Source organism: Haliotis asinina, chromosome 14 (genome assembly GCF_037392515.1).
Source record: "Haliotis asinina isolate JCU_RB_2024 chromosome 14, JCU_Hal_asi_v2, whole genome shotgun sequence".
Lineage (NCBI taxonomy): Eukaryota > Metazoa > Mollusca > Gastropoda > Lepetellida > Haliotidae > Haliotis > Haliotis asinina.
Genome location: NC_090293.1, coordinates 32,558,373 through 32,578,240, shown reverse-complemented (window position 1 = coordinate 32,578,240; position 19,868 = coordinate 32,558,373). Strand labels below are relative to the sequence as shown.

Below are 19,868 nucleotides of genomic sequence, written 5' to 3'. Positions count from 1 at the left end.
ACGGCAAGCATGGGTTCCTGAAGGCCTATTCTACCCCGGGACCTTCACGGGTTCTGAGATTGGAATGGATATCTGGACAACTGTTTTACATATCGCAGTCATGTTGTTGGACTTAGTGAGTGAGTGAGTGAGTTTAGTTAGTCGCCTCTTTCATACAAGTATGGACTGCTGAGGACCAATTCTAACCGGGATCTTCACGGGTTTCTTGACCAGACAGTCCAGTGATCAACCCCATTAGCATCGAGCGTCGCAACTGGGACAAGCGTTTAGAAATGCACTTAATGTACTGTGTACGAGCGTGAAAGTACTAGGAAGCCATCAATGGTTTCAGTGTTGCGGTATTTTTTTTCTCTCACAGTTGAACTCATTTTATCCCAAATTTGAACGTAGTTGAAAGATAACCAATTCATGTTCATGATTGTGAAAGATTTTATTGAATATGAAATATGTAAAAACAAAAGTGAAATGTGAAAGATATAAACTGAATAATGGACACATGAACAAAATACTACAACATTAAGGTCAAACGATGAGCAATCCAACCACTGTCACATCAGTAGCCTGAATGGAGTCAAGACAAAGCCACTCACGCACGCCTAGAACACTAGTTACCTCCCTTAGACCATAGTCGCGAGGAGATTTGTTTACGAATCCAGAAATAGATTTCCCAGTTCATGGTTCGTCCAAGCAGAACAGACAACTCTTATGCAGACATTGTTTTCGAAGTAATAATTTCGACTTTATAATCGGTAACTTGTTAATTGTGTCTAAGTTTTTTCCAACCCAACATTTGCTAAATCCCATGACACGTGAATTATATCTGGCATGAGTGTGTGAATCTGGTTTGACCCCACTTCCAAAAAACATCTCCCAGATAAGTGATCTATAAGACTAACTGTGGGTGTGGTGATTCTCTATAGAGGTGAAACCTCTGGTCCCGTACATATTAAAAAAGCATGACAACCTCAACAGCCAAGGTAGATGGCAAATCAGACCTCTCAGATCACCAGCAAAAAATTCCCAATCATCTTATCCAGTTTTCACTGAGACAATCATTAGGAAAACGATCCTGGGCCTCTGTTCACAAAGCACTAAAGTGATCGTAAGTTATCAGTGCAACCTTGGGGCAAATGTTATAGAATGAGGGTTAAGATTAACCTTAAATGAGGTTGCGTCGTCGAATGACTCCCAGAACTGTAACTAATATACAGGCGTGTCGACGGAGTTGTCTCCCTTGGACTATGGAGCGGGTGCTTAATGAACACATAGCAGACAGCCGACCTGAAAATGCGTACTAAGAGCTAAGCATTGACATGACAGATCATGACATGAATGCACCGACTAACGAATCCTGTCAAGTGCTATATGAATAACGTCGCGTATGACGTCACACACGAGCCTGCCACCTCCTCAACATTCGCGGAATTCTGATGTGTATTTAATGGTTAACCGGGACAATGTGGTTCAAATGGAATTTGGTACGCAGATTCAACATTTACAAAGTTGTACATTTGTGATAAAATATCGAAAGTCTTCTATTCTTACGTATTTTGTTCTCAGGGTATTGTGAGATTTCAGCTCTGTTGCCTTTTGAGGATTCAGGTGTGAGCAGTAAGTCTTAACGTGAAAAATTCGATGGGATTCAGGGGTAAATGCGGCTACTATGCTCACATGGTGTGAGTGAATCAGGTTATACAATCAGCTGACTATGCAGGACATGTCTCAAACGATAATTTCAATTTCATATGTCGTTTTAATACTTAAACAGGATCATTATAGGCTCCTGACACGACTAAGGGACGCACATCTTCACAGCAGATCCACCATGTGTCTCTTATACATATCAATTTTGCAGTGATCCATCACTGTTTGTGCCAGGAAGTTGTCAGATCATGATAGTCTTTTTTCATTCTTTAAATACTTCTTCCTCTTCGTTTTTGAGTTCCCGGAACAGCAGCACGGCCAAAACAGTACTGACAATCTGAAAGAAACAGGTAGGATTAAACAAACAACAAAGCAGTGACGTCACGTCTGACCTCGCCAGTAGATTCAGGATCTGTTCCGACACACGATATGGGTGTTCGTGCTGCAAGTCACATATTTATAGTCAGGTAGGGCACAGGTGGCTCAGCCATGCGAACTGATGCACAGGTACGTCTTGGTCAGCTGATCGTGGGTTCGAATCCCATTAGCATCAACATTTGCTTATCGGTTCGTCAGAAATGCAAGATTGCTATTGTGGCGTTAAACAGTATTCATTCCCACTGTCGCTCAGGAAATATGTCAGTCAAAGGCTGGTCTGACTTAGATTCTATTCTGTGACACTTACAGCTGAAACAGTGTGTGTGTGTGTGTGTGTGTGTGTGTGTGTGTGTGTGTGTGTGTGTGTGTGTGTGTGTGTGTGTGTGTGTGTGTGTGTGTGTGTGTGTGTGTGAAGTGCTGACAGATTACGGACATTCATCAGATTCATACAGAGCGAGGAGCTCACAACGTGGATTCGAACCCAGCAGATCCTCGCAACTATGGGACGCAACTCTGTATATGAGTGAGGTAAGCGGGGTGTCATGATAAATGTGTTACATTTTAGTATGGCGTCATCTGTTTTTCCAGCAAGTCTTGTAAAAAGGGATTGCTCATCTTAATGTAATGCAGATTTGGATTAACCTAACTCAACATGACAGTCAGCATTATTCATACAGTCCGTTCACACTGAATACATATTCATGAGACCATACAATAACTCTTAGTCGCTGTGCGGGGGTCTGCGTCGGTGAGTGAGTGAGTGGGTGTAGTTTTACGGCTCACTCTGCAATATTGCAGCTATGTGGCGATTATTTACAGACCGCCGCCATATAGCTGGAATATTGCTGAGTGCGGCGTAAAACTAAACTCACTCACTCACTCACTCACTGCTGCTATGTGGCGACGGTCTGTAAATAATCGAGTCGGGGCCGGACAATACAGCATCAGCATTCATCTACGCAATACGATGACATCTGTGAACCACGTCAGCGAGTCTGACCACCTGCGCTGGTTACTGAAGATCAGTACCAACCCGGATCTTCATGTGTCCCAAGCTGTACTACTATCCAGTTATTGCGAGTTTAGCTTTCCCGGGCTTTCCTCGCGCATCAGTCTAAAGCATAAGTTTAACCCCAGTGACCTGACTGAAATAGTATGACTGGCCTAAAGCCCACTGCCCGATCAGTGAAGATTCGGCAGGGTTAGAACTGATCTATAGTAATCCATGCTTGTTGTAAGAGGCAACTAACGGGATCAGGTTTTCAGGCTCACTCCATTATTTGCCGCATATCATCTTATCCCCATTGCATTTCATCGATTAAATGCAGGTCCATTTATTTACACACCGCCGCCACGTAGCTGGAATATTGTTGGGTCAAACTCTCTCACTAATAGTTAAGTGTGTCGCGAACACCTGGCTTTTAACTTATCAAGATTTGTTTGTATTTTGTTTCCACTGAGGTTCTCTATTTAATGCTATAGGTTTCATATGTTCATTCATCGACTTGACCTAGAAAACGAATCCGAAAACGAAAACAAAAAAATCCATATCATGTTTCTCTCACCTCGACACCCGCCAGAATGATACCAGCAACTATCATCGTCGTTGTGTAGCCGAGGACCACGCCCTCCAGGGCGCTGTAGCAACCCTGAAACCATACAGTCATAATTACATCTTCAATATAGAAGGGACAGAAAGATGCGTCAGGTGACAGCTTTTACCTGTTCCACACATACTTCAGGCAATAGCGCTGACACCATGCAGTACTCACTGCATGCGTACTTCAGACAATAGCGTTGACATCATGCAGAACTGTACTCACGTGGTTGTAATTGGAGTTTGAGGAGTTAGGACTCAGCGCACAGTAGGGGTCAACTGGCCAGTCCATGTCGGGGTACTCTCCTTCCAACTTGCAGCACGTGAAGGGGGTCTTCAGAACCACGGTCAGACCCTCCTGAGACACTGTCCGGTTCCAGTGAGTCGCCGTATAGATGTCTGTGTAGTTGTCAACACCGCAGCAATCCAGCTACAATACAACGGCATGTCCAAAAGTGTCACAAGCTCATCCATAGCACAGTTATAATTTACTAATCACAGACATTAAATAACCACTGAGTGAGCAGGGTTATATCCGACTCTTGTCAATATTTCAGCAATATTTTACAAACAGGATGACAGGAAAACGTTCCATATAGGGGTAGAATCGTGGTCTGAAACCACTGAGCTACCCATCACACGCTTCCCAACCTGGGGCTTGTGGATTGCCTAATCTTTAAACGTTTGACCACCACGCCTCAAGACTCTGGTTCGATTCTCCACGTAGTTACAACATGTCGAGTCCATTTCTGGTCTCCATCGCCCGGACATTGCTGGATTGTTGTCAAAATCGGCGTAAAAACATACTCACTCACTCACTCTCCGATCCCACGTTTAGACCTGTGACGATCCGGGTTAGACTTTGTCCTCAGGAACCCATGTTTGTCGTGTAAGGTAAGTAATTGGATCTGGTGGTCAGGCTCGCTGACTTGGTTGACACATATCATTACCTATGTTCCGGTCCAGATTCGATTACTTATAGACCGCCGCCAGATAGGCGGAATATTTCTGAGTTCGGCATAAAATTAAACTCACTCCCTCATTCCAGCCTTGACACACCCAAAACACACATAGCATCAACATGGTCTTAATTTCTTGCATAGTTCATATGTATTTAAGTGATCGTGTAATGATAGATCCACGTGCTGAAATCAACGATACACATATTGGACAAATACCTGCATGAAGATGTAGTTCCAGCCGAGTGTGACGGGGTCGGTGCCGATGTCCCCGGTATAGCTGGATGACAACGTCCTCTTCAGCAACGTCTTTAAACTGATGTCAAACTAAAGAAGAGCAGTGTATGCGTGTATGATTAAAAGAAGACCAGTGCATGCGTGCATGGGTAAAAGAAGAGCAGTGTATGCGTGTATGATTAAAAGAAGAGCAGTGTATGCGTGTATGATTAAAAGAAGAGCAGTGTATGCGTGTATGAGTAAAAGAAGAGCAGTGTATGCGTGTATGAGTAAAAGAAGAGCAGTGTATGCGTGTATGAGTAAAGGAAGAGCAGGGTATGCGTGTATGAGTGAAAGAAGAGCAGAATATCCTTCTAACAGACTGGCGTCCTTGTCCGCTAATCTAGACTTGAATACATGACACGTTTTTATGGATAACACCTTTTTCTTAGTCTTTACACGACGTTTCAGAACTAATTTTTGCTCCCTCATCAGGTGAGTCCATACATCCATGGGCTTAGCAAGAGTAATCGACCTTGGTCGGAGCAGGACAGACAGTATACGTCATACACAATTCATTGTACTGACATCAAAGAAGCATGGTGGACTGACCTGTGACTTGAGAGTGCACATCAAGGTGACGCCGACGACCTGTGTGACCATCACTATGACTACAACCACGGCATACTGCAACATAGACACAGACAACTCACTTAACGGCATTTTTAAAGTATTAAATCTACAAATGTGTTGGATGTGCAAACATAATGTTACCAGCATGAGTGAGTTTAGCTTTACGCCGCTTTTAGCAATACTCCAGATTATCGCGTCAGGGGACAGCAGGGTTTCACACATTATACCTATGTGGGAAACCGAACCCGGGTCTTCCGCGTGACGAGCGAACGCTTTGACCACAGGGCTATCCAAAAGCCCCTGTCTTATGATGTCTTGTGGTAACATGGCATATTCTAAGATTGGATCTCTTACGTTCCATGTTAATATTACACACCGATATTATATGTACCTACCTTAATTACTGATATTACATCGAACATTGCATGCACCCATATTAACTGTGCTCTTATGACGTGTATCAATATGTCATGTACCTACTTTACCATTACAAGCATGGTATACCAATATTTCATTTACAATATAATACACATGCATCAACATGACTGAGTATAGTTTTACGCCGTTTTAGCAATATTTCAGGAATATCGCGTCAGGGACACCAGAAAAACTTTTCACACACTGTGCCCATGTGCGAAATTGAACCAGGTCTTCGGCGTGACAAGTGAACGCTTTACCCAGCACACCAATACTTACATGGTATTATCTATTATCTAGCATTACCTGACGTTACAATTGTTACTTGTACCTACCACAAGCAAGCAGGTTCTCAGCTTCCAGCATGCTCCTAGACAACCGAGTCCGCCGACGATGAAGATGAACAGTCCGACGACGATGAAGGTGAAGGCAATGCCCTCGATGAAGTCGCTTAAGGTGAAGGTCGATTCCTCTGCCTGGACGTTAGAGACGAGACCCGACAGGTAACTGATGAATATGTCCGACCTGAACCTCAACACGCTGCCCAACACAAAGCAGGCCGAGCCCAGTATCTGAAATATATGTATCATGAGTCAGCTCACGGGGATTACGTATGTTATTTTACACAAATAATACTATATGTGTTTGGTTTTTTGTGTGGTCGGAGATTGTTTGTTGTTCAAAGTCAAAGTGAATGAGTGAGTTTAGTTTAACGCAACACGCAGCAATATTTCAGCTTTATGGCGAGGGTTTGTAAATAATCGAGTCGACCAGACAAACCAGTGATGAACAGCATAATCACCTACGCAATTGAGATACGATGACACGTGTCAAACAAGTCTGCGAGTCTGTCTCTTTAGTCGCCTCTTACGACAAGCATGGGTTACTGATGATCAATTTTAACCCGGGTGGTCACAGGTGTATCCACTAGCTAACAGGTGAAATGTCTTGTCTTTGGACAAGCATTTCGAATCTGGAGCAGACAAGCCGTTGACTGATAATATGAGCAACATCCAGCGCCATCTAGGATTATTGCTGAACTCGTCGTTTACATAGAAAGTTACACCAACTGATTTTCATTCCTTTCATTCCTATTTATATCGATTTCTTCAACAAATAAAATTTATAATCTTGCGACGACAGACAATAGTACTAAGGAGTGCAATAATTGATCGAATTGTTTAGTTGTGAGTGTGTTTAGATTAAACCGCTTTGAGCAGTAATGCAATACTTTATCGTCGAGTCGGTTTGATGATGTGAGTGTGTGAGTTAGTGAGTGAGATTTACGACGTCTTTAGTAATATTCCAGCATTATCAAGTCGAAAGACACCAGGTATATTGTGTACCCACGAATGCATCGAACCCGGACGTACGACGTGACGAGCGAACGCTTTGACCACTGGGCTACCCCTACCGCCCCTACAATGACAGATAAGGCACTAAGAAATCTATCCACGTAAACCTGTATTTGCATATATGTCTCTGACACGATATTCCTAGTCAAATAGTAACAATCGACATAATGGTTCAAATTGTTTATCATGAATGATGTTGATCAATTCGATATCTTTGAGTGGAAGAGGAAACATAATCAAGGTGATAAGGGATGAGAACCCATGATCCGGAGCTTCTGCTACACGCCACCCTGCAGAACGCAATCTCGCGCCTTAGATGGAGACGGTGTGGTAACCGAAAGGTTATAGCGCTCATCTTCGCGACGAAAGGGACGGGTTCGAATCCCCACGTGGGTGCAATGTGGAGCCGATCTCTGGTGTCCCCCGCCGTGATACTGCTGGAATATTGCCAAAAGCGGCGTAAAACTAAACTCACTTGCGTCTTCGATGACAGGACCATTATGTCGCTGATCCTTTGAGCGGCAGTATCAGTTTGAAGAGATATTGGTTCAGTGTAAAGAGGAACATTGAGGTGAAGACCTACAGTCTTAAGAATGTATATCATTTCTTCATTGTGTAAAGGACATCATCTTCAAATAGACATAGTAGCTGTGTTTCGGTCTCCGTCTACAGGTCGATGAAGAATGGGTCGACCATTATTTTCAGTGTTCATGCTGAGTGAGGTCCTGTTCATGTTGTTGACTGTCAGTATATGTTGTTGTGTTGACAGTCAACACTAGCATCAAACCACAGATGGAAGTGAGGTCACTGGTGTTGACGTGTCAAACGATTGTGGTGACTTGATACAATTTACCCTGACTGAGCGAATGCAAAACATTACATATTGAGTGAGTGAGTATATTTATTTATTTATTTATTTATTTATTTATTTATTTATTTATTTATTTATTTATTTATTTATTTATTTATTTATTTATTTATTTTCTTTTTGATTTGTTTTTTGTATATGTAGTCTGGTTCATAATTATTGAGAATTTTTCTTCTTACTTTGAGCTATCCTAACACCTCAACTGAGTCACTGATACTTAAAACTAAGTAATGGTATAAGGGAGGTAACTCATCTTGGCCTACTGAGTATAGTACAATTAGAGTTACCTCCCCTGAATTTGTAGCAGACGTCATTTTCCTCAGCACTGTCAACAATGTCTGCTGAAGATAAAAGAAGGTTGATTTTTGAGTTGTGTAATCAAGGAATTGATGATGTAAATACATTGGCAGAGAGAACAGGAACTCCTCTTTCTACTGTGTATAGGATTAGGAAGAATTTTAAAGAGGGAAAGGATTTGGGGCATCAGAAAGGAGAAGGGAGACCCAGAAAATTGGACATCAGATTGCGTCCAGCTGGGAATTTTAGCGTCTAAAAAGCAATGGGCAAGCATCTCCAACATCAGGTATGAAATGATAGAAAGGGGATCAACAGTTGTATCAAAATCTACAGTTAGAAGAAATTTGATTGATCTTGGATGGGAGAAAAAGACTGGAATTCCTTCTCCTTTCATGAAACAAGAACATAAAGACAGGCGTGTTGAGTGGTGTTTGGCACATGAAAACTTTGACTGGGAAAATGTGATTTTTACTGATGAAAGCTCAATATGGGTATATCCCAATAATGTGAAAATATGGACAAAGTCTGCGTCAGCACCGTTGTATCGACGACCTAAATACAGCCCAAAGTTTCATGTATGGGGAGGGATATCCTTATTAGGAACGACCCCGCTGTGTGTGTTTGAGGGAAATCTGACAAGTCAACGCTACACTAACATATTAGATAATTTTCTCCTTCCAAGTGCACATGTGTTTTATGGAAATGACTGGATTTTGCAGCAAGATAATGATCCTAAACACACCGTAAAGCATGCCAAGCAGTGGTTTCAGGAGAAAAATGTGACTGCATTACCATTTCCTGCATATAGTCCTGACTTAAATCCCGTTGAGAACATTTGGGGGATGATGAAGGAATGTGTGAATCAAAAGGGGTTGACAAAAATTGAAGACATGAAGAGAGAAGTGGTCCGATACTGGGACAGCATAACTCACGAGACACTAACCTCTCTGATAGGAAGTATGCCTACCCGTCTTAGACTGTGCCGTGAAGCTCAAGGAGACTTGATAAAATATTAAATTGTTACCTACACAACATGAAAAGGTCAGTTCACTTTCACAATACATTCAATTTTATCTGATTTGTTCTCGTTTAATAATATGAAATGCTTTAGCTATTCTCAATAATTTTGAACCATACTGTAGAATGAAACACACCACTTAATGGATGACACCATCATGTTTATCGCATTGAGCGGCCTTTCGATGTAGGTTCTTACATCGTTATCAGGTTATAGCTAAAAAACCGCGAAAGAGTCTACATCGAAAAGTCTCTCTATTCAATAAACAGTTTGTTATGCTCATTTTTTTATTCACTAACTTCTAGGATGCCAGTCCAACAACTCTAGATATACCGAATACTTGTCGAATACTCCTTTACCTGCACAGATACAGAATACTTGTAACTGAATACCTCGTTTTATATGAATAGGGCACATCCAAACACGACGATTGTTAACAGATCGTGTCCTTAATCTCTGAACACCTGTTTATCACACATAGTTCAAAAGGCCGTGCATGTAAAGACCAATGTCCGTTCACAACAGTCATTTCGCCCACTTATCAGTAGCGATACAAGTCTAGCGTCAGTAATTATGGGTTTATGCCGTTTTCAGCGCTTCACATACTGTACCCATGAGGAGATTAGAACCCCATTCTCCAGCTGGACGAGCTCACGCTTTAACCATATGGCTACCCGACCACCCCTAAGTAGAGTGTGGACCTCAGGGGGAATGTTCGACTTTTTATTGTGGTTGTCCCGCCTACATAGTCAGTGCTTCAGCACGATGAAACATTTTTTTGTCCATCAGTTTATTTTGGTGCGACTGTTAGTGAAAGACAATAAAGATAAATAAAGAGAAGTTTTGATTAAAGCATGTTTCTAATTTCGTTAACAACATCAGTCCGCTTGTTTTCCTTGCTTGAAATAAATCAACACAGTGTTTAGTTTAACGTTTAGAAAAGAGACAACATGACAATATTTGAATATTTGATGAAGCTGTTGATCGACGATGGCCATGGTTATTGAAGGCTGTGCTTCTGTGATGTCAGATGTTTATGTAAACAAGAGCACGTGGCGGGGGGTTTATACAAAGTTATACACTTCCGTCAAGAACTCCCTGATATATTTATACAGCACTGTATAATAAACAACCTTGCTAAGAAAAGACTGCACTAACTGTCTGTTCACACACTTGCCTGTTTTTGTCCGAAAAAAAAATTAAAAACTTCATTTGAGAAGTATTTTGCCTTTTCTGCGGTAAATACATAGTCGAAAAAGTCGTTTATGTGTCATTCTACTCCGCTTTTTAAATCATTTCAACTTTTTGGACACCTTGAATGGGTTTCACACATAATAAACTTTTCAAGAGTAGAACCCATGACAAAATAACAGTTTTACCAGTAAGCTACACTCCTACGCATCGTATAGAGATAGCTGGAATGAGGCATGCGTTGTTCAAACTGCGGAGAATAGGTTTTATGTATTTTTATTTAAAATTCTTCAAAAATCACGTGATGAAAAAGTCGATCAAGCTAATACTTCTGTGTGATTGGATAAATATTATTTTACGCCGCTGTTTGCAACATTTCAGCACTTGGACTTTTGGTGATATTGGAAATAGTCTTACATTGTACCCAAATAGAGATTAGAACCTTCGTCTCATTGTTAATGAGCGAATAATTTGATAACTCGAGTGAAGACTGCCGCGGCAATTTTTAGTGAGTGAGTTTAGTTTTACGCCGCTTTTAGCAGTATTCCAGGAACATCACAACGGAGGGCGACGGAAAAGCGCTCCACGTATTATACCTTTGTGGGTAATCGAACCTGGCGTGACGATCGACGCTTTGACTACTCAGCTACCCGCAGGAGTTCTTAAGCATAATGGAAAAAAAGAAAAATAGGACCCACCGTGAACACAGTATTGAACACCGCCAGCCAGATTCTCCCACACTGAGCCACAGTCCCTAGGTCTTCCATTACAGAAGCGTCTCTATATCCCGTACAAGGAGCTGGTCAGAATCCCACGCAAGCAGCTGATCAGAAACACACGCTCCCGTTCTTCACAAAACCAGCTTTATAAAGTCACTCTTGTCGTGTATTGTCATTTCGAGTGGATTCAAAATCACGTGACATATTTGACCAGCGTCCGTCGAGATGGACATTCGAGAAATGTACATGTTTGGTCTAGGCATCAGTGGAGACTGTTTGACCATGACGCATGCTTTCCGGGAGTGACTCCTTACAAGGCCTGGGTTGAAGATGGAACATTTGACTAGGCATCTAAGCGAACATTTGAACACAGCCATAAAGGCGGAAGGCTTGTAAGTAATGACTGTGGTGTCAACATAACATGGGGATCCAATATGTGATAACGCGGGCGTACAACTGCAGGTGCTTTAAAACCGGAAGTGTCCAAATGTTTCCTATTTTCATGGTATGTACCTAATACATATATTACGAGTGAGTGAGGTTGGGCGTTTTTGTTTTTAGCGATATTCCAGCAATATAGTCAAGCATTGTTACTGAAGATCACTTGTAACCGGATCTTCACAGGACGTGGCAAAGGAATACATTCACTTGACAGTCCCAACTAAAATGAAACAAACAAGAAATGGTTTTATGTATTTGATACGTTTATCCCCTTTGTTGCTTGAACTTTGAGCATGCAGTGTTTCAGCGAATGTTTTCAGCCGTTTTGATAAGGTTGTGACGATTTTGTCAAATCCTTGTTCCATGTGAGCTCTTCCTGTTGCCTGGCAGTTTCTACCAAGGTGTTACATCACTACAGTCCGTTTGAGCCAGAAAAGAACCGATGAATTGAAAATTTAATCATTGTACAAAATTGCCGCATAAATATAAATGGTACACATGTACTATTAAACATCTTTTTTGGTGGAGTCCGGAAAATGTTCAAATATAGGAAAGCTGTTGGGTATTAATAAATGATAAACGTGTTCTATTTATATTTATGTGGCAATTTTGTACAATGATAACATTTGCAATATTATTCATCGGTCCGTTTCTGACTCAAACGGGTTGTAAAGCAACTGACTCAAAGACCTGCATCGCGTCAGGCCTTTCTTCACAATCAAACAGACATGCCTTATTATGACTGACTTCTGTAGCAATGACGTGGGGTTAAACCCATCGTACGTACACATAGGTACACTCACGTACTCACACACTCAGAGGTACAGGGCAAAATTCAAACATTAACTTCAGGTGCCAACCTCAACCATAACAAACATCACAAGCGGGGCATGCAGGGGTGCGCACCTGAACAAACAAACAAGCAAGCAAGCAAGCAAACAAACAAACAAACAAGCAAGCAAGCAAGCAAGCAAACAAACAAACAAACAAACAAATAAAGGGAGAAGGAAGGAAGGAATTTTGGCTTTTCAAATGGAAAGCATAATATTCCTGTTTCATTACCAAGTTAAAGGTTTTTGCATTGTTATTTATATTTTATAAACTGACGAAACGATAAAACAATATTTCAATATACGTGGCCTGAAACCCACACACGTCGTCATGACAACGCCTCGAGGTACTCCACGTGGCAATTACCACGCATCTGTAACCTCGTCTATTTCAGTTGAATGTCATTGTTTCCACATCTTCAGATAAAAATATACCCAGAAATATAACGTGAACAAAACACACTTATGTCTCCAAATCAGGAAATACCCCCAGGGCTAACCGCAACGGCTTGGAATATTAAGGAAGTAGGTAAAATATTGTGTTTTGCATTGATGCGTATCTCAGTCATTAAAATATACTTCGCAGTCAAGCCCGCATCCGCTTATACGACACCCGTCTGCGCACAGATGAAATCCGGATTTCGATTTTTTGATACATGCCTGGGGTTTAATGGTTATTTGGACTTCCGTGCGGGTGGTGGATTTACATAAACGTCACACTGTTGGTTCCATGGATGTGTTTGGTTTGTTTCTGTTGCGTGGCACGTAATGTTGCTGACATTCTGAATTTGATGTTTGAACGGTCGGGGCAGCAACAATTGTGTTATGGATTCTCCATGTCATAGAACATAAGCTGTACGGAGTTTTGTTGAAGATCCAATTGTTAGAATTGGTCTTCAGCAGACTTGCATATCGTAAGAGGCGACAAACGGGATTGGGTGGTTTGGTTTGCTGACTTGGTGGACAGATGTCATCGTATCCCAGTTGTGTAGATCGATGCTCATGCTGTTGATCACTGGATTGCCTTGTACAGTCTCGATTACTTGGATGCCGTAGTCATATGGCTGGGATGTTGCTGAGAGCGGCATCAAACGACTAACCAGCCAACCCTTCCAGTTAAAGGGTTACTGAATGCTTTCATCAGGACTATAGAATCCTCAGAGACATCCCATACAAGTCTCACAGTCCCACCTCATTGTGCAATGCTGAAGCCCTAAATGAACAACGTTTCTCATGTCACTGGGACTCTTTTCAATGTAAGATTAATTAATAATAATAATAAAATATATTTATTTCAACCAATATTATATATATCCGAAGTCTAGCCTCGCCATGTCCTCAACATGCTCATCTCAGCACCGTATAATTTTGGTGGTATTATGCACTGATAACATACAAGTCAAATGTCATTTTTAATGCATCACAAAGTCGTGGAGATTATATCTACCTGTGTCACTGTCAGACGTGATGGAAAGTTTCGGGCGTGGTGTGGATTGCGCTTAAGACGGGCGCTCTCCACCTGTGGAGTCACGTGATACGTCCACGCGTTCAACCCGAGGCCTAGTTCATCCTTCAATGAGTTCAGCGAGTGAAAAAACAACCATTAATACTGATCACAACATATGGTTTGGGCAGGGACATTGTTGTTGAACTGCGTTTCATATATAGATTGAATAATTGCAGGTGGGAAGAATAGGGGATTGGTGGCAAAGTGGCCTGAAGCGACGCGATTTTCGTGAAGAGTTGCGTCCCTTGGCTTTACTCTAACTTACGATCGTGAGTTCGAATCCCTGACTGAACCATACCTTTGCTCGAGGGCTCTAAATAAATGATAGACATCTGAGCCTGTAAGAGTGAGTATGGTTTTACGCCGCTTTAAATAGCAATGTCACGGCAGAGGACATCAGCAATGGGCTTCTCATGTTATACCCATGTGTTGAATCGAACCTGGGAATCGACGCTCTAACCACTAGACCACCCCATCCCGTGACGTTAAGGACGTATAGGACGACCTACAGCCAAATCTGAGGATACACCCTTCTCAGAAACACAAGACTTCAAGTCAGTTCAAGTCAAGTGGCATGATAAATACAGACTGATTCCATATCGTCGTTTGTGGAACAGAACGGTCCAAAATCCACATCCTCCGAGACATCCGTTTTAAGCCCATAAGCTCTATCAGCAAGACTGACTTGGTGTCAAGCTGGATTTTAATATTGGGGAATGGGCATTTTCTCTTTTGTCCTTGACCGATGATCGAGCCCCTGTTTGACGCTAAAGAAACACTGCATATTTCTTTAGCAATGCATGCCAGAATCTTGAAAATGAACCACGTTAGTATTGTTACAAAACGTCACACAAATATCTTGTAGAGTTGGGTCAACACAGGGACGTTAATTCACTGTTAAGATGGCCAGGATATTGACAAGACATTCGCCTTTGTCGATTGTGAGTGAGTTTGGTTTTACGCCGCACTCAGCAATATTCCACCTATATGGGACGGCGTGTAAATAATCGAATCTGGGCCAGACAATGTAGTGATCAACAACGCAAGTATCGATCTGCATAATTAGCATATGATGACATGTCTCAAACACAGAGAATCAGACCACCTGATCAAGTTAATCTCCCCCTTACGACAAGCATGGGGGAAGATCAGTTCTTACCCGGATCTTTATGGATTCCTCGCCCAAGAGAGAGGCTATTGTGGTCATGCGGGGTATCCCCTGTTTGGACGATGGTGATACCCATATCGACCCCAGAGTGGGTTAATTGTGATTAAGGGAAAATTCAAATGTACTGCAACTGAAGAGTGTGACTCATCCGTTCAAAGTCCAACAGGATCATTTCTCGCATAACGATTTTCAGAAATCACGTGGATACCTGACTGACATGTGTTAGCAGACGTACACAGACGTACTGAACGTGACGTGTTTTGAAGAATACGCTTAGATCGGTTTCATGAACCATTATTCAAAGCATTTAGTGGTTGGGTGAGTGAGTGATTGATTGAGTTTAGTTTCACGCCGCACTCAGCAATATTCAAGCTATATGGCGGCGGTCTGTAAATAATTGAGTCTGGACCAAACATTCCAGTGATCAACACCATGAACATCGATCTGCGCAGCTGGGAACCGATGACATGTGTCAACCAAGTCAGCGAGCCTGACCACCCGATCCCGTTAGTCGCCTCTTACGACAAGAATGGTCGCCTTTTATGGGAAGCATGGGTTGCTGAAGGCCTATTGTACCCCGGGACCTGCACAGGTGTCAGTAACCTGAATACAATAATGTAATAAAACAACGTGGACAGGAAAGCCCTGCTGTATGGTAGAACACCACAAGATGAAGACACAATGGTAATTACTTCTGCCGGATTTGGAAATATATAACCTGAATTTACTTTTGTACCAAGGCTTTGAAACTTACCGGTCAAATCCCAATGAGCGTTTCGTGTCGTCTGTTACGGTTTCTTCAAAAAGTTCCGCTCCGGAACGAAAACTAAACAAATTCGAAAATGGAATTGTGGGTGCTGAGTCTCCTTATACAGCAGGCATGGGTTGCTGAAGATCTATTCTAACCCGGGTCTTTAAAGCCTTGATGGGTCTTTAGCGGCTGGACCTAAACATTCGTGTCATGTGAGACACTTTATTCGAGACACTTTGCCCTGGGGTAAGAATTTCCTTCGTCATTCACCTGGATACTGGACAGTTTGCAATAATTTGCTGGGTGAAAGATAAAGTCATCAGAGACATGTACTCAGATCTTAAATTCATACAATGTTACTTATGCTTCAATTGAGAAAGGCTCGCTGACTTGGCTGACACAAGCACAGATCGAAGCTCATGATGTTGATCACTGGATTGCCTGGTCCACACTCAATTATTTACAGACCAGGGCAGCTGCCAAAGCTTTCCTCGTCAATGGCTGATTTTGGTGTTTCCGAACATGACGCCCCAGTTATTCCCAAAGGTGCTCATTTGGGGACAGATCTTGAAGAGCTGGAACTTGCATTCGTCAGCAGTCTTGGTTCATCTCAAACTGGCACGTCGGCGTTGGCACGTCAACATCATGATCTTGAAAGGTCTTCTGGCGGCGGATTTGCAGTCTTGATGCTCAATCACTATAACTCCCCTCGGTTATCCGCTATTAAACGTGTTCCTCATAGAACACGAGGTGTATAAGTCACTGTAAAACTCTAATAACCCAACCCAACACAAACAAACCCTAATGTAAAAAAGAGTTTCGAAATTAAAGACCGCTTAAAGGAACAGGACCACGGGTTATCCAGACCTCCCACCTGGTACCCACCATGCAACGTTGCTCACAGACCCGTGAAGATCCATGTTAGAACTGGTCGTCACTCATGCTTGTTGTAAGAGGCGACTAACGGTACACATACCAAGTATGTGTGTATGTCATTGTATCCCAACTGCTATTATCTTTTCGAGCGAACAACGTTGAAGTTCGGGTTAAAATGTGTTCGACTATGGGTAAATCTGCCGCAACACTCAAACTATGGATTGCCTCTCAATTCATTGTAAAACTTGTGCCCCTAATGCATATAGTATACATAGTTTTGAAAGTATTTCTAAACTCTTGTCCCAAACGCGTCCGATCGATGCTCATGTTGTTGGTCACTGGATTGTCAGGTCAACACTCGATTATTACAGACCGCCGCCAAATACCTGTAATATTGCTGACTGAGGCGTAAAACCGATCTCGTTCACTCATCTGTACTCACAGATAATGTAGTGAACCTTTCACAGAATAGAACCTCTTTTAAAACAAGGATTTTATATTACCTCCCACTATAACGAAAGTCGAAACCTTCAGACAGTTTTGTAAGACGGGCACATGTACCACCAGAATTTCATCCCCTCCTGCCACTAACATAAAAAAAATAATAAAGATAACAAACCAAGCTTACATCGATCTTGAGAAAGTAAATCTGTTTGTGTTGTGGTAGATTCAACACATACCATCTATTCCCGGATAAGTATAGCCGCGCAGTATGGAAGTAGGCTAAAGGGTATCAACTCTAATGTCGGCCCCTACGTTCAGGATGTCAAGAATTCCCCACAACCTTCACGGTGAGTACATCGTACTGTCAGTATTACCTACGTGTCGGTGTTAGTACTAAATCATACATGGTAGAAAATGTCACTATCCCAGAGCAACATGTATACAATATTGGTGTAAGCTTACATACCAAGCGATACAGTGACTCTACAGTGACGCATCGATAGGTCATGTTCTATTCTCTGAATATGCTCTGGGGTCAGTATATTTCAAAACATGCTCTGCACATATTATTAGTGTGTGTTTGGCAATGGGTATTCTGTTCAACTGAAATCATGAAAATATATCACATTTTCAACCTATATTTATGTAGCTTGTTTGGAACGAATCAGCGCGTCTACTTTAGATCCGGGTTGTACCATGAAGTTAGATGTATAAATGCTGTTATGATATATTTGTGTTAGAAATGCTTACATTTAAAACGATCGAAATAACTGTGTTTACATTCCCCGCCTTTCGTCTACCCACAATTACAAAGTTTCCGCAAGGAAGTCCTGATGAGGAAGTTATGTGATTAGAGTTCTAACATCCAGTCAGCTACCTGTGCCTTGGACGTACAATATGGACAATGTTATTATCCAGGTAGGGATGTTTGTACTGAACATTTTCTGTGCCACATTAGTTCCTGATATAAGTTCCAAATGTATGTAATAGTGTGTAACTGCATAAATCACACCCTGATTTCGTTGCGTAGACTCACCACTACAAAGAGGCGGAACAAATGCTCCTTGCCGCCTTACAGTGAATCGTCAATTGTCATCTTTTTATATCATGTATAGCATCCGTGTTGATGACGATAGTTGGCAAAATACCAGCTGGACCACTTACTATAAATATATTTCTTAACTTTGGGAAATTGGAAGGGGAAGATCGTGTATGTTTTACTGAAAGGGATATGGTTTCTTTTTGTAGAGAGTTCCTTCAACACATTGTTGAGTCAGTGGTGTTATAATGTATATATGTGAAGCGACACGAGTCCTCGGAGACGTAGTAGATAGGTAGCTGAGTAAACACGTATTAGAGCTATGTAAGTGCAGCGAAAAAAAGAAACCACCAGGGACTTTCCATGTTTGTCGACCAACCAATGAAATGGCTCAGTTTCATAAGCACATGAACCCGGAAGGTCATTGGAGATAATCGGTGACCTGGGGCATGCGGTGCAGTTCAGAGTTACCTCCCTTGCGTGTGGCTAGGCTGCAACAGAGTGTCTGTTTTGCTATCGTAAGAGCTGAGACACCTCCTATTCAAACTGCATACAATGTGAAGAAGCTGCCGTTTGCGTGAAACACATATATTTCTCGTAATCAGAAATCCTCAGACACTGTGTGTAAGGTAGAATATGGGCCTTCACTAATAACTTTATTCAACAAATCTTCTTGTGTGTGGTCAGTGTGAACATTTCGTGAAGTAAAATGTTGGACGAAGGTTAAGTGCAACTGAAAAAGGCTTATGGTCATCTTTTTATGCAGGTTTAGTTTGAACAGTCTGTATAGTTTTTGGCAACTATTGTTATATACGATGTATAGGTATGTCTAGTGTTGTACGTGCTTGGGAGCTTGGAAGCATTCACATGCTTGGTGTCAGTGGTAGATGCATGCTAGTGCAGGGTGTGACAAATATTTGTTGAAGGTGTGACAAGTAGAGGATATAGTGCATGCCAGTGTAGGGCATGGTGCATTTAAGTATAGGTGTGGCACATCCTTGTTGAGCGTGTGGCACATGCAAAAAGTAGGTTTAGCAAATCCAAGTGGAGGTCTGACACGTGCATATAAAGGGCTATCATATGCTGGTGGAGGGTGTGTCAGAAGATTTTAGAACCTGTAGCACATGCTACAAGATGGTGTGACACGCACCAGTGGATGTTGTTTCACATCCAAGCGGAGGGTGTGGTACATGGAAGAAGCGGGTGTGGCAAAGTGACACATGCTTGTTGGGGGTGGGCACATGCAAGTAAAGGATTGGGGTACATGTTAGTGGAGGGTGTGACACGTGTCAGTGGAGGGGTTAGCGCATACTTGACAAGTAGTCGCATATGCTTCTGGGTGTAGTGACAGGTGGCAGTAGAGGGTGTGGCTCATGCTAGGAGAGATGTGACACGTGACAGATGAGGGTGTGGCTCATGCTAGGAGAGATGTGACACATGGCATTTGAGGGCGTGGCTCATGCTAGGAGAGATGTGACACGTGGCATTTGAGGGCGTGGCTCATGCTAGGGGAGATGTGA

The 19,868-nt window shown here is 42.2% G+C and overlaps 2 protein-coding genes across 5 annotated transcripts in view; one reads left to right on the top strand and one right to left on the bottom strand.

The window, feature by feature from the left end:
- Nucleotides 1-411: 411 nt before the first annotated feature.
- On the bottom strand, nucleotides 412-11,412 carry LOC137261676 (CD151 antigen-like). The gene is made up of 7 exons (XM_067799454.1): nucleotides 11,272-11,412; nucleotides 6,180-6,416; nucleotides 5,407-5,481; nucleotides 4,798-4,905; nucleotides 3,846-4,049; nucleotides 3,588-3,671; nucleotides 412-1,981 (listed from the first exon to the last, which is right to left on the bottom strand). Exons 1-7 carry the CDS (start codon nucleotides 11,338-11,340, stop codon nucleotides 1,907-1,909), a joined length of 852 nt encoding a protein of 283 aa, XP_067655555.1. The 5' UTR covers nucleotides 11,341-11,412; the 3' UTR covers nucleotides 412-1,906.
- A 6,098-nt stretch (nucleotides 11,413-17,510) lies between these two features.
- Nucleotides 17,511-19,868, top strand: part of LOC137261905 (transcription factor ETV7-like) — a 65,395-nt gene continuing 63,037 nt past the window's right edge. Inside the window, exon 1 of one of the 4 annotated variants that reach the window (XM_067799720.1) lies at nucleotides 17,511-17,656. In XM_067799720.1, the coding sequence (XP_067655821.1) occupies nucleotides 17,608-17,656 (49 nt within the window). In that variant the 5' untranslated portion in view covers nucleotides 17,511-17,607. Of the gene's footprint in view, nucleotides 17,657-18,136; nucleotides 18,228-19,868 lie in introns of those variants that run through there. The other 3 variants (XM_067799719.1, XM_067799718.1, XM_067799721.1) reach the window with 3 other exon arrangements.

Excerpts from the sequence above, each read along its gene's own strand:
- LOC137261676 (XM_067799454.1), bottom strand. The coding sequence starts at position 11,340 with ATGGAAGACCTAGGGACTGTGGCTCAGTGTGGGAGAATCTGGCTGGCG. Across the intron at positions 6,417-11,271 it reads TGTTCAATACTGTGTTCACG|ATACTGGGCTCGGCCTGCTT; the intron begins GTGGGTCCTATT and ends CATATATTTCAG. Across the intron at positions 3,672-3,845 it reads CAAACTCCAATTACAACCAC|GGTTGCTACAGCGCCCTGGA; the intron begins GTGAGTACAGTT and ends GTATGGTTTCAG.